This window comes from Symphalangus syndactylus, chromosome 3, assembly GCF_028878055.3.
Source record: "Symphalangus syndactylus isolate Jambi chromosome 3, NHGRI_mSymSyn1-v2.1_pri, whole genome shotgun sequence".
Taxonomy (NCBI): Eukaryota; Metazoa; Chordata; class Mammalia; order Primates; family Hylobatidae; genus Symphalangus; species Symphalangus syndactylus.
The window spans coordinates 37,672,771-37,686,886 of record NC_072425.2 but is presented as its reverse complement, the minus strand read 5'-3'; the positions used below and the strand labels follow the sequence as shown (position 1 = coordinate 37,686,886).

At 37.5% G+C, this 14,116-nt stretch overlaps 1 protein-coding gene across 2 annotated transcripts in view; it reads left to right on the top strand.

Moving 5' to 3' along the window:
• Positions 1-14,116, top strand: part of RAD23B (RAD23 homolog B, nucleotide excision repair protein) — a 47,775-nt gene that overhangs the window by 30,720 nt on the left and 2,939 nt on the right. For both annotated transcript variants that reach the window (XM_055271579.2, XM_063636158.1), the window contains 4 exons: positions 5,391-5,518; positions 8,519-8,654; positions 10,398-10,525; positions 11,363-11,533. In XM_055271579.2, coding sequence (XP_055127554.1) covers positions 5,391-5,518; positions 8,519-8,654; positions 10,398-10,525; positions 11,363-11,533 — 563 coding nt within the window. The remainder of the gene's footprint in view (positions 1-5,390; positions 5,519-8,518; positions 8,655-10,397; positions 10,526-11,362; positions 11,534-14,116) is intronic.

The window sequence follows — 14,116 nt, the reverse complement described above, 5'->3', positions numbered from 1 at the left end:
ATACTATATAGATTCCCCAAATTATAGCTGCAATACAGATCTCCCTCTGAACTCCCAAACTCGTATCTTGACATTGTCAACTGGAAAACTTTAGAACCTCCATGACTTCAGGTTTCAGACTGACTCCTTTTTTATTCCCCAGTCTGATTCTTTTCTTTTGTTCACTTTTTACTTGTACCATCATTCATTCATCCACCCTCTGCCTCTTTTGGCCCAGTGAGTCTGTTACTTTTCTTTTCCTTTCTCCTCTCTCCTCTGTCCTCTCTCCTCTGTCCTCTGTCCTCTCTCCTTTCTCCTTCCTTCCTCCTTCCCTTTCTTCCCCTCATTCCACAGTTACTAATGACTCCGTTTCTTAAAGTCTCTGGAATATTTGTTTTCACTGTCATTTAGTTGCCTTAGTTCAGGTCCTTATTTCACTTGTACTCTTGCTTTATCCTTATCCACCTGGCCTACCTCTTCCTTACCAGAGTGGAAAGCAACTCTAATGGGGTCTTTGTTAATTCCTTTAATAGTTCCTCATGACCTAGAAAATAAGTCCAAAGCTGCTTATTTTTAATTTTTAAAATTTGTGTATAGGGAGTACAAGTGCATATTTCTTACATGCATGTATTATGTGGTGGTGAAGTTTGGGCTTTTAGTGTAGCCATCACCTGAATAATGAACATTGTACCAAACAGGAGATTTTTGAACCCACACTCCACTCCCCACCTTTTGTAGTTTCCAGTGTCTATTATTCCACTCTATATGATGTGTGCCTATTGTTCAGCTCCCACTTGTGAGGACATGGGTATTTGACTGTTACTGAGTTAATTCATTTAGTATAGTGGCTTCCATAGTTCTATCCATGTTGCTGTAAAAAAGACATGGTTTTATTCTTTTTGATGAGTGAGTATTATTACACACACACAGCACATTTTCTTTATCTCATCCTCCATTGATGATTCCATATCTTTACTATTGTGAATAATGTTGTGATTAACATACAAGTGCAGGTATCTTTTTGATATAATGATTTATTTCCCTTTGGGTATATATACATAGTAGTGGGATTTCTGGATTAAATGATAGTTCTGTTTTTAAGTTCTTTGAGAAATTTCCATACTGTTTTCCATAAAGGATGTACTAATGGACATTCCCGCTAGCAGTGTATAAGCATTCTATTTTCTCCACATCCTTTCCCAACATCTGGTGTAAGATGGGGCATCTCATTGTGGTTTTAATTTGCATTTCTCTGATGATTAGTGATGTTGAGCATTTTTTCATGTTTGTTGGCCACTTGTATGTCTTCTTTTGAAAAATCCATGTGATGTTTTTTGCCCACTTTTTAATGGGGTTGTTTGGTTTTTTCTTGATGTTTAAGTTCTGGATAATAGCACTTTGTTAGATTGCCTAAGCCAATGTCCAGAAGAGTTTTTCTAGGTTTTTTTGTCGTTTCAGGTCTTAATATTTAGGCTTTAATCTGTTTTGAGTTAACCTTTGTGTTTGATGAGAAGTCTGGGTCTAGTTTCATTCTTCTAAATATGGTTATCCAATTTCCCAGCACCATTTGTTGAATAAGGTGTCCTTTCCCCGGTGTATGTTTTTGTTGACTTTATTGAAGATCATTTTGGTTGTAGGTATGCAGCTTTATTTCTGGGTTCTCTATTCTGTTCCACTGATTAATGTGTCTGTTTTTATACCAGTACCACGCTGTTTTGGTTACAGTAGCATGGTAGTATTATTTGAAGTCAGGCAATATGATCAAAGCTTATTCTGAATGACATATATAAGGTTCTTCATCACCACCTCTTTTGCCTCATTACTCTGTTTCTTGTCCAATCTCTCTCTTTTTTTTGTTTTTTTGTTTTGTTTTTGAGACTCTCTCTCTTTGTCACCCAGGCTGGAGTACAGTAGCACAGTCTCAGTTCACTGCAACCTCCACCTCTTGGGTTCAAGAAATTCTCCTGCCTCAGCTTTCCAAGTAGCTGGGATTACAGGCACCTGCCACCATGCCCAGCCAATTTTTGTATTTTTAGTAGATACGGGGTTTCACCACGTTGGCCAGGCTGGTCTCGAACTCCTGATCTTAGGTGATCCGCCCGCCTAGGCCTCCCGGAGTGCTGGGATTACAGGTGTGAGCCACTGTGCCGGCCTCTCTAGTTCTTTTTACAAGTCATTTGCCTTTGGACTTTTAAGATCTAAAAAGTATCACACTGCTTATGAGTATTTTTTGAGATTGTATAATTTAACCAGGAAACATGATTTTAGGAGTCATAGTGTAATGATTAGGTGTGGAGACTCTTGACTGTCAGCCTGTGTTTGTATCTCTGCACCATGACTTAATACTTTTACCAATTTTTTTTTTTTTTTTGGAGACAGTCTTGCTCTGTCGCCAGGCTGGAGTGCAGTGGCGTGATCTTGGCTGACTGCAATCTCCGCCTCCGGGGTTCAAGCAATTGTCCTGCCTCAGCCTCCTGAGTAGGTGGGACTACAGGCGCATGCCACCATGCCCAGCTAAATTTTTTTGTATTTTTAGTAGAGACGGGTTTCACCATGTTGGCCAGGATGGTCTAGATCTCCTGATGTCATGATCTGCCCGCCTCGGCCTCCCAAGTGCTGGGATTACAGGCGTCAGCCACCACACCTAGTCTTTACCAAATTATTAATCTCTCCAAGCTGTACTCTACTCATCTTTTAAAGGAGTTGAAATTAAACCTTTCTTATGAAGTAGGGAGAGAGAACTAAATGAGAAACACCATGTTAAAATAGTGCAGTTCTGATTTTCTGTAGCTCAGAATTTCGTTTATATTGATACTGATTTCTGTATCTGGGAATTAGATTACTGAAAGTGTATTGCTACTTGAGTTGCTTTGTGCTCGAATTTTATCAGTAGATAAGAAAATAAATAATTAAAAATTTTTGTTTTATGGGATGGGAAAAGGAAAGTCATTATTTTAAGCAAGATATCAAATGCTTAATCTGTTTGTGATATTTAGGGGGTTTTTAGCTATGAAACACCTTTATTTTTGAAAGTTCTGCAGAAAAAAATTATTTATTCAACAGATACTTGGTGTCAACTGTGTATCAGGGAAACATGCAAAATGACATGGTTTCCTGCAGCCAAACTTGCAGTCAGTTGGGGCAAGAAAAAAATAATGAAACATTAAAAAAAAAAAGATAAGTGATACTAAGAACACAAAGGGCTTCCCTAAAACAAAAACAGAAGGCTACCTAGGATGGCCTTTTAAATATGGAACTGAAGCATGTTGAAGGAACTGGCCATCTAAGATGGCTGGTGTTGTGTAAAGGCCTTGGGGCAGGAAAAGGTGTGGCCTGCTGAAGTAACACCGGGAAGATGAGTGTGGTGGGTGGAGGATTGTTGAGGGCTGGGAGCCAGATATGAAATGAGGGGTTTTGCGCACGCGTGGGTGTGTGTGTGTGTGTGTGTGTTTAATTGACTTTTGCAACTGGATGAAGAATAGATTGTAGATACAGAGACAAGAGTTGGAAGCGGTGTAATCCCATCTAGAGACTGTTGTGGGCTTGTCTTCAGTGATGACAGTAGAGAATGAAGAGATGGGTTTGGGGTGTAATTTAGGGATAGAACCTACCAGGTATGCTGGTAAGTGAGGTGTGGAAGGAAGAGGAAAAGGAACTGAAATCACCAGGGTTTTTGTTCAAGCACTTAGGTAAATAGAGGTGCCATTTGTTTAAAGAGAGCGGACAGACAATGGTGGGACACATTTGAGAGGGAAATCTGAATTGCAATTAGTTGAGGAATGAGTGGAACGTGAGAAAGTGGACACATGTTCAGTAGCTATGGCTGTGATGAGAAGAGAGCAGATGGTTCCTCAAAGAGGAATTAGGATGAAGTCAAAGATGGGAGGTGTGTTTTTGTTTTAGAGTGAAATATAGGACATAGTTAACTACTGACCCAGGATAATTACACAGAGGGGGAAAGATGTTGGTGGAGAAGAGGGAGGATAACCAAATCCAGTTTGGTTTGAGTGTGAGGCAACAATAAAGGTAATGGTCCCCAGAACACAAGCGGAAGAAAGGATAGTTTTAAGTGAGGTAAGTTTATGAGGAAAATAGCTTTCATTTATTCAGAGTGTTGTCTGTGCTGAGAGGAGGGAGCATAGGAGTCTGTAAGAAGTGATTTGTTGGAATGTTAGCGCTTTGGGCATTTTACCAACTTTGTATAGTGTACAAGATTTTAACTTTCTAGCTCCTAACCTCTTTCCCCCATTTCAGTTATATAAGGTATCAAAGGGAAACTGAACTTGTTGCGTCGGAGTTGATGGTTCGAAATACCATCCCTTCCCCAGCATGTTTTCAGAATTTGGTGTCTCTTCTTACCAGTTGCCTTCTCTGACCTCCTGCTAATTCTCCCTTACCTTCGTACCTCATTTTTCTATTGTACTCTGAAACATATTATATGAGTTTCCTGTTGCTACTGTAGTAAGTTACCACAAACTTAGTGGTGTAGAACAACACAGATTAACTGTCTTCTAGTACTGTAGGTTAGAAGTGTGACACAGGGCTCACTGGACTAAAATCGGGGAGCCGGGATTCCTTTTTGGAGACTCTAGGGAAGAGTTTTTTTCCTGATCCTGTCCAGCTTCTAGAGACTGCTCACATACCTTGGCTGGTAGCCCCTTTCTCCATCTTCAAAGGCAACAGCATAACATCTCTCATCCTGGTTTTGTCGCCTCCTCCTCACACCTGTTTCTCTGACCCTCTCATCTTCCTCCTCCTCCTACTACTATTAAGGATTCATGTCATTACACTGGACCCACCTGGATAATCCGGAATGAAGTCGCTGTCTTAAAGTCAGCTGATTAGCAACCTTAATTTTATCTATTACCGCAATTTCCCCTTGCCATGTAACCTATTTATAGGTTCCAGGGATCAAACCGGAGGGCATCGTTGGGGGACCATTACCTACTACATATATGTTGTAATTTATACTGTTACTCATCTTTGTATTCCTAGCACAGTAGTGCCTGAAATGTTGTATACATGAATCAAGAAATGTATAGAGAGGCCGGGCGCAGTGGCTCACGCCTGTAATCCCAGCACTTTGGGAGGCCGAGTCGGGCGGATCACGAGGTCAGGAGATCGAGACCATCCTGGCTAACAAGGTGAAACCCCGTCTCTACTAAAAATACAAAAAAAAAAAAATAGCCGGGTGCGGTGGCTGGCGCCTGTAGTCCCAGCTACTTGGGAGGCTAAGGCTGGAGAATGGCATGAACCCGGGAGGCGGAGCTTGCAGTGAGCCTACACTGCACCACTGCACCCCAGCCTGGGCGACAGAGCGAGACTCCGTCTAAAAAAAAAAAAAAAAAAAGTATAGCAAATGCTTATTTATTAAATGTTCCTTTTCTTTCCCCTCCACCCTCCCTTTCTAGTGACGGGTCAGTCTTACGAGAATATGGTAACCGAGATCATGTCAATGGGCTATGAACGAGAGCAAGTAATTGCAGCCCTGAGAGCCAGTTTCAACAACCCTGACAGAGCAGTGGAGTATCTTTTAATGGTGAGAAACATGTTTTACTTTACTCCATTCTGTTGTTTAAGATCAAAATCTCAAAGAAACAGATTTTAAAGGACCAGTTCACTTGTTACTGATATATGCTAGATGATATACATAATGCTTTTTTTTTCTAGTATGTTTGTATTTTGTGTTAATAAAATGTAACCTTTTTTAATCGAATGGTCCAACATTGTAGTAGCTTTTTAGGTGCCACTATGCGTGAATTATTCAGAACAAAAATTTCTTTTTTTTTTTTTTGAGATGGAGTCTCGCTCTGTTGCCCAGGCTGGAGTGCAGTGGCACGATCTCTGCTCACCGCAAGCTCCACCTCCCAGGTTCACGCCTTTCTCCTGCCTCAGCCTCCCAAGTAGCTGGGACCACAGGTGCCTGCCACCATGCCCGGCTAATTTTTTTGTATTTTTAGTAGAGACAGGATTTCACCATGTTAGCCAGGATGGTCTTGATCTCCTGACCTTGTGATCCGCCCGCCTCGGCCTCCCAAAGTGCTGGGATTACAGGCGTGAGCCACCACACCTGGCCGCAGAACAAAAATTTCAAGCTTGAGAGTCCGGGCCAAATTATTTTGCTTATACTGTGTATATTTCTGTAATCAGTTGCCAACTTTTTAAAAACTGGGAAATTTCACATAAAAGTACAGATTTCTGGTTTATCTGGACAACTTTGATCCAAGATTTTTGCAAGGGATTAAGGAAAATATTTTAGATCGTGGAATCTAATTCATTATCCTCTGATTCACTCTGTTACCAATGTAACATCATGCATTTAATGAATGATGTTACCTGGTTCCGTTGACATTTGAATTTGTTTTTATAATCAGTAGGAGTTGAGGGACTTTTTGAATAAGGTTTTCTTTTTTTACTGGTAATGGGAGTTTTTGAGAAATAGGTTGTTGTGGACATCAACTGAAACCCTTGGTATTAAGATGAAAGTCTGCAAGTTTTACAGATGTGACACAGGCTAAAGTAATTGAATTAACTTATTAAAAATCTTAGACTTCTATAATTGTCTTTGGTGTTTTGGAGTATTATCAAAGTCTGAATTGCCCTAAATATCATCTTAAAGTTGCATGATTCTAACCCTTTTGGGAATTACATCCACAGTTTAACCCATTCCTTTGTGTCTAGGTTGTACTTCTGTTAAAAACTCCTTTCAGGTAGCTAGCTAGTTTCAGAAGAGTCAGTTATAAGCCTCATAACTGTACTCTGCCTCCACCATTTATTTGCCCATGCATTTGCATGTAAAGTTCACAAAACCTTTTTCTTAGCATATTATTTTCTCTTTTTAAATTCACTTTTTCATTGTCTTCTTGAGTAGTGTCTTTAAATGCTGGCAGTTTATCCAGTTTGTTTGGAATTGTGGAATTAATAATTGTTGTGAATTTGTTTGGTGAGGAGTGCGTACCCTAAACAGATTGTATAAAAGTATTAGCTTTTATGGAGTGGCTTTCATTTACACCTGATTTAGAATTCTGCATAAATTCAACAGTATCAATTATTTTGATCAAATGGATGTGGAGTTTTGAGGTATAAAAAAACAGTCATTGTTACCAAATGCTAAAACTGCTGTAGAGCATCAAATGCAAATAAATAGATGAGACATGAATTCATCAAAAACAATTTATAACTAAAATGTTTTTATATATTTGCTCTTTGTTTCATAGACTGGAGGGGAAAAGTTGCCTTTAACTGTTACTAGTTAAGAGATAAGGTGAATGGATGGAAAGAAGAAACGTTGAGCATTTAATAAGAGGCTATGTAATGTGTGAGAGTAGAGGTCGATCTATAGCAATGAAGATTAACTTTTTAGTTTAATAAAACAGAATTTGATGGATGCTCTGGATCCTAAATTTGTATGTAGTTTGTTAGCACTTAAATAACTGCCCATCTGAGTTAAGGGTTTGAATTGGTGAACTCATTCAAAGATACTGGTTTTAATGCCTGGAGTGACATCTAATGCCTGCAGCCATTTTCCTGCTGTGTTACTCTTCATCCTTTATATGTTGTTGCTTTTGGCTTCGGTTTATTAGGGAATGGAAGCATTTATCATCTTATTCAATTATAATACTTGGTTCTTTTTTCTCTTCTTTTCGAAATCTGTAAGAATTTGATAAAGACTTTTTAAAAATTTTAAATGACAAGCCTATCAATCATGTGCATCAAAATAGGTGTCCCAAAAGATTTTAGTACATGCAGTTTTAAGCTCTTAATAACTTTAAAAGATAAGTACTATAAACTTACAAAAGGCATCACCTAATTTCTTTTATATCGATTTTGTGAATTTTGAAAAATTAAATTTTTTGAGATATTCTAAGTATCTCATTTACGAGATACTTTGACACTTTAAGAAACACTTCACTCAAAAGTATCTCAAATTTATGAGATACTTCCTGAGTGACACTTTCTCAGTACCATGGATCAGTAGGGGAGATCCTCCTGCCTGGCCACTGTGTACCTGGTCTGTATCCATTAGATATTTTTTTCCCCAGGAGTCATTTCAGAACTGTCAAGTGTACATCAAAACCTCTTTTTTTGGATTATCTTAAGCTAGAGTTGCAAACTCAATCCTTTTTATCACTGAGTAACAGCTGATTAAGATTTCTAAGAAGTTAAAAAGTCAACTAATTTGGTTATGTTCAGTTTTAAGAAGGTACATGTATCAATATTTTTCAAATCTGACGCTAATTACGTGTGCCTGGTAGGCGTCTTATTGAACAACACAGAATATTTCCATCATCATGGTAAGTTCTGTTGGACAGTGCTGCTTTGCATTATTATAGCAATGTGGGTTTTTCCATAATGTGCCCAGGTCATTTCTAATCTGAATCCATGCAGCTTAATAATCCTTTACTTTTAATTGAAGCAGACATCTGTTTGATGCTTTTGAAAATCAGACAAGATGTTAAACAGACTATAAATCTTTTACTCTGTATAATATTTAATTTTGCATGATGGGATATCTTAAAGCTTGGAAATTCTATTATAGGGAATCCCTGGAGATAGAGAAAGTCAGGCTGTGGTTGACCCCCCTCAAGCAGCTAGTACTGGGGCTCCTCAGTCTTCAGCAGTGGCTGCAGCTGCAGCAACTACGACAGCAACAACTACAACAACAAGTTCTGGAGGTAAAGTAGAATCTTTTGGATGGGGAGGGAATGGCCCTGAATTTTTAGTGTAAAATAATTTAATCTGAAATACTTCAGAAATCACGTTCATTCCCAGAGCAGTCGAATAATTCGTTCTCTCTTCACTAATGTTTGAGAAAAGCCCAAAAGAAACTTTCCCAAGTGGATGTAAAAGGTATCCTTGCTGATATTAAACATCAGTGTTGCAGTTTTGCTGAAGGGCATATTCTGTTTTATTTGTTCTAAGGAAAAGATGCTTTCCAGTTTGTATTTAGTGTTACTTTCTGATGCCATTCAGAATGGTTTGCTCACTGTGTCTCTTACTCTCTCCATAAATGTTACAAAGTGTATGTAATTTCAAAGCCAGCAGGATTTTAGTAATTATACAACCAAGGAAATGAAACCGTGAGAGGTTTAGAACCTTGTATCTAGAGGAGAAAGCAAAGCTTGAATTGAAGTCTCCTTACTGGGGTGCTGACCATACCCCACACATTGTTATAGGTCTGACTACAGAGCAAAGCCTGGAACCTGCAGTCAGCTTAGAAATTACGCAGTGTTCTCCTTCATTCGTTCTTCCGTATATTAATAAAGTAATTTAAACTGTTGATCTTGAAAAGGCCATTCTTCATGCATTTCGTAGCTCTGATAATGATAGTCACCTCTGGTTGACAAAGGTCACTCAGTGCTGTGTGTACAGTCTCCCAAGGAGAGGCCCTTTGTTTGTTGTGATTCAGCATATGGGAGTGGAAAGAGATGACCACAGCTCTGCTTTGGATTTGGGGTCCTGTTCCTTTCAGCACTTACTAGGTGACATAGTCTCTAAGTCTCGTTGCCTTCACCTATAAAGCTAGTATTATATATGGAAGAACAAAAAATCCATGTGCTGTGGCCATTTCAGTTAGAATGATTGTCTTCCTGAACAGGAAATTACGACATACATCTAAAAATTCAACCTCAAAAACAATTCCTCTATGTACGATTTTTGGTTTCCTATAGCATAACCAGACAAGTACCAGCACCCTGAAAAAGCCGGAAGTTCTGTATTTTATATTTTATTTGGCATTATTAACATTTATTATTGTGAATAGATTTTAGACTGAAGAGTTTAGATATATTAGTACTAGATTGCCATACAGCTTATTTGTCTGAGTTTTTATAGTTCACAAATGTTTGAAATTTAATGGTAATAATCAGAAGTCTTCCTTAATGTAAGTTTGTATTAAAGTTTCTCCTGATTTGCAAAACCTGACCTCAGACTTTAAGTATCTTTTTCTTCTTTGGTTTAGCATTTCCTAGGAATTCAAGCTCAGATTGTGTTCTTTTAGGGGTTTTCGTTGTTTATAAAGTAAGTGAGTTTTTGTTGTTAGTTGTGTGTATTTTTCTTAGGAACTTTTAAACAACAGGAACAACTTTTAGTACGTTTTATTTTGATAGAACACACACAGGAGACAAGTTTCTAGTATTTTATAACGTTGAGTGCCAAGGGCGATTATAGGAAAGTTTGGTTCATATTACAGTCAGCGTTCTGCACTCCTTGCCTTTACTAATAGGAGTAATTTTTGCCATATTAAACTTGCAAGTTGGTACAGTTGGAAGATTTCATCATTATTTACTTCATTTTATTACATCTGAGAACTCAAATCATTTTTTCCTTGATAGTGTTTGCTGTCTAAATGTATTGTTTAACCACTCTTTGTATATGTATTTACTGCTTTTGCTTAAAAATGTTTATGTGTATTTTAGGACATCCCCTTGAATTTTTACGGAATCAGCCTCAGTTTCAACAAATGAGACAAATTATTCAACAGAATCCTTCCCTGCTTCCAGCGTTACTACAGCAGATAGGTCGAGAGAATCCTCAATTACTTCAGGTGACTAATCAGTGTCAGTTTCACAAGTGATGTAGAGTGTGTCACATTTTGAAAAAGTCCATGAACGGTCCTTCCCCGCCTCAAATACAACTCTGTATTTGAGAATGGTGAATGTATTCTTCCAAGCTACACTTAGATATTGCAATCTAGATAGGTGTACTAAAAAAACAGTTGAGATATGGAGGTTGGGTTAAATTAAGTTGACCAAATAGTAATAAGTTTGGGAAACATTTTATATTTCCTTTTTGGAGATTCCCACTACACATTAATATGTTAAAGAATTTGGGAAACTGTTTAACAAAGAAACTGCCTAACTTTCAATCACTTTTCACAAGCTTATTACTCAGTTCCTTTGTTCCTTTTTCTTAGGAACTTTTAAGCAACAGGAACAACTTACTCTTAGAAAAAATAGCTGTGGGGCTTCTTTAATGCTCAGATCACCAAGTATTTGAATTCTGTACAGCATTTTAGTGCCCACTAGTGTGGAAGGTAAAAAATATATGCAAGTATAAAGAATAAGTTCTATTCTTATAGTCCCACAGTAGTTTGTTTTTTTTTGTTTTGTTTTGTTTTTGTTTTGTTTTGTTTTTGAGCACAGGAGGCTCAGAGCAGTTAAGAATTTGAATTTCTTCACTGTTTACTTTGCCCAAAAGAACTGAATTTCTTTACTAATGTACAAGAAATCACATCCTTCCAAAGATTGAATAATCCAGAATCACTAAATTACTACGTTTGCAAAAGTGTAGCCTTTTCTCTTAGTAATATTTAGAATTTCTCTGTTCCTGCAGATACGTAATATCAGTGTATTATTTTTCTCTGTCCTTCATATCACCACAGCAAATTAGCCAACACCAGGAGCATTTTATTCAGATGTTAAATGAACCAGTTCAAGAAGCTGGTGGTCAAGGAGGAGGAGGTGGAGGTGGCAGTGGAGGAATTGCAGAAGCTGGAAGTGGTCATATGAACTACATTCAAGTAACGCCTCAGGAAAAAGAAGCTATAGAAAGGGTGAGTTTAAGTAAAACTTTAAAAAAATGAGTTCTTGGCTGGGCTCATGCCTGTAATTCCAGCACTTTGGGAGGCCAAGGCAGGTGGATCACCTGAGGTCAGGAGTTCAAGACCAGCCTGGCCAACGTGGTGAAACCCCATCTCTACTAAAAATACAAAAATTAGCTGGCGTGGTGGCACATACCTGTAATCTTAGCTACTTGAGAGGCTGAGGCAGGAGAATTGCTTGAACCTGGGAGGTGGAGGTTGCAGTGAGCCGAGATTGTGCCACTGCACTCCAGCCTGGGCAACAGAGTGAGACTCTGTCTCAAAAAAAAAAAAAAAAAAAAAAATTCCTTAGTCACACTAGCCCCATTTCAAATGCTCAGAAGTCACATATTAATAATAAGGTTTTTCTATAATTTCTTTCAATAGTGTCCTGTAGTTTTCAGTGTAGAAGTTGTGTAATACTTTTGTTAAAATTATTCCTAAGTATTTTTATTCTTTTTGATGCTGTTATAAATGGATTTTTCTCTTAATTTCATTTTCAGACTGTTCATTGCTAACTATATAAAAATACAATTGTGTATATTGATCTTTTATCTTAAAACCTTGAACTCTTATTTATTCATTAAGTATTTTGTGCATGTGTTCATTAGGATTTTCCATATACAAGGTTATGTCATCTGCACATAGAGACAGTTTTACTTCTTTTCCAATATGGATACCTTTTATTTCTTTGTCTTATCTAATTTCCCTATGTGGAGCCTCCAGTATATTACTAGACTAGCAGGAGCCAACAACATCCTTGTCTGGTTCTTGATCTTGGGGGAAAGCATTCAGTCTTTCATCACTAAGTATGATGTTATCTATGGGTTTTTTGTGGATGCCCTTTATCAGATTGAAGAAATTCTCTTCTGTTCCTAGTTTGTTCATCACAAAAAGGTGTTGGATTTTGTCAAATTTTTTTTCTTTATTAAGATGATCATGTGATTTTTGTCCTTTAGTATGCTTTATTACATAGATTGATTTTTGTATGTTGGACCAACCTTGCATTTCTGAGATAAATTTTACTGGTTACAGAATATGATCTTTTTTATACATTGCTGGATTTAGCCTCCTTGTATTTTGTTGAGGATTTTTGCATCTGTTCATAAGTCATATTGGTCTGTAGTTTTTTTGTGATGTTTTTGTCTGAATTTGGTGTCTTGGTAATACTGGCCTCTTAGAGTGAGTTGGGAATTATTCTCTGCTCTTCTGTTATCTGGAAGTATTAAGAATTGGTGTTAATTCTTTGAACAGTTGATAGAATTCACCAGTAGTCTGGGCCTGGGCTTTTCTTTTAGGGAAGTTTTGTGATTACTGATTCAGTCTCTTGTTACTTGTCTATTCAACTTTTCTATTTCTTTTTTTTTGAGACGGAGTCTCGCTGTTGCCCAGGCTGGATTGCAGTGGCGTGATCTCCCCGCTCATTGCAAGCTCCGCCTGCCGGATTCACACCATTCTCCTGCCTCAGCCTTCCGAGTAGCTGGGACCACAGGGACCCGCCACCATGCCCGGCTAATTTTTTTTGTGTGTGTTTTTTTAGTAGAAATGGGGTTTCACCATGTTAGCCAGGATGGTCTCGATCTCCTGACCTTGTGATCCACCCGTATTGGCCTCCTAAGTGCTGGGATTACAGGCGTGAGTCACTGCACCCAGCCAACTTTTCTATTTCTTTTAGTCAGTTTTGGTGGTTTTTGACTTGGAATTTGTCTATTTTATCTAAGCTGTCTAATTTATTGGCATGCAGTTGTACATATTTCCTTATAATCATTTTATTTCATCTTTTGATAAAGTAATAATGTTCCTGCATTTATTCCTGATTTCAGTCATTTGAGTCCTAAGATATTTTTGTTTTTTCCCTTCAGTTTAGCTAAAGGTTTTAATTTTGTTCATTTATGTTGTTGTTGTTGTTAATGACAGAAATAACTTTGGGTTTTGTTGATTCTCCCTATTGTTTTTCTAGTCTTTTTTTTTTTTTAAGTCTCTCTAATGTTTGTTTCCCTCTTGCTTACTTCTAGTTTGTTCTTCCTTTTTTAGGTTAGGTTTAGTTTAGTTCTTTGTTTAGTTTTAGTTTAAGATTAAATTATTATCTATCTTTGTTAGCATAGATGTTTATAGCTATAATATTCGTTCTGGGTTTATGCTATAGCAGCATCCCATAAGTTTTCGTATGTTGTATTTTTGCTTTCTTTCATCTCAAAATGTTTTTTAATTTCCCATTTGGTTTCTAATTTAATTCATTCGTTATTTAGGATTGTGTTAATTTCCACAAGTTTATGAATTTCCCGCATTTTCTCCTTTTGATTTCTAAATTCATTCCATTATAATCAGAGAATATAGTTTCAGTACTTTTCAACTTATTGAGGTTCGTTTTGTGGCCTAACATGGTATTTCTGAAGAATGTTCTATGTATACTGAAGAAGAATATAATGTAGTTCTTATTAAGTGGTCTATAAATATCTGATAGATCTAGTTTGTAGTCAAGTCTTCTGCCTTAGCTGTTTTATCTATTATTGAAGGTGGAGCTATAGATGTCTCTATTATTGTTTATTGCTAATT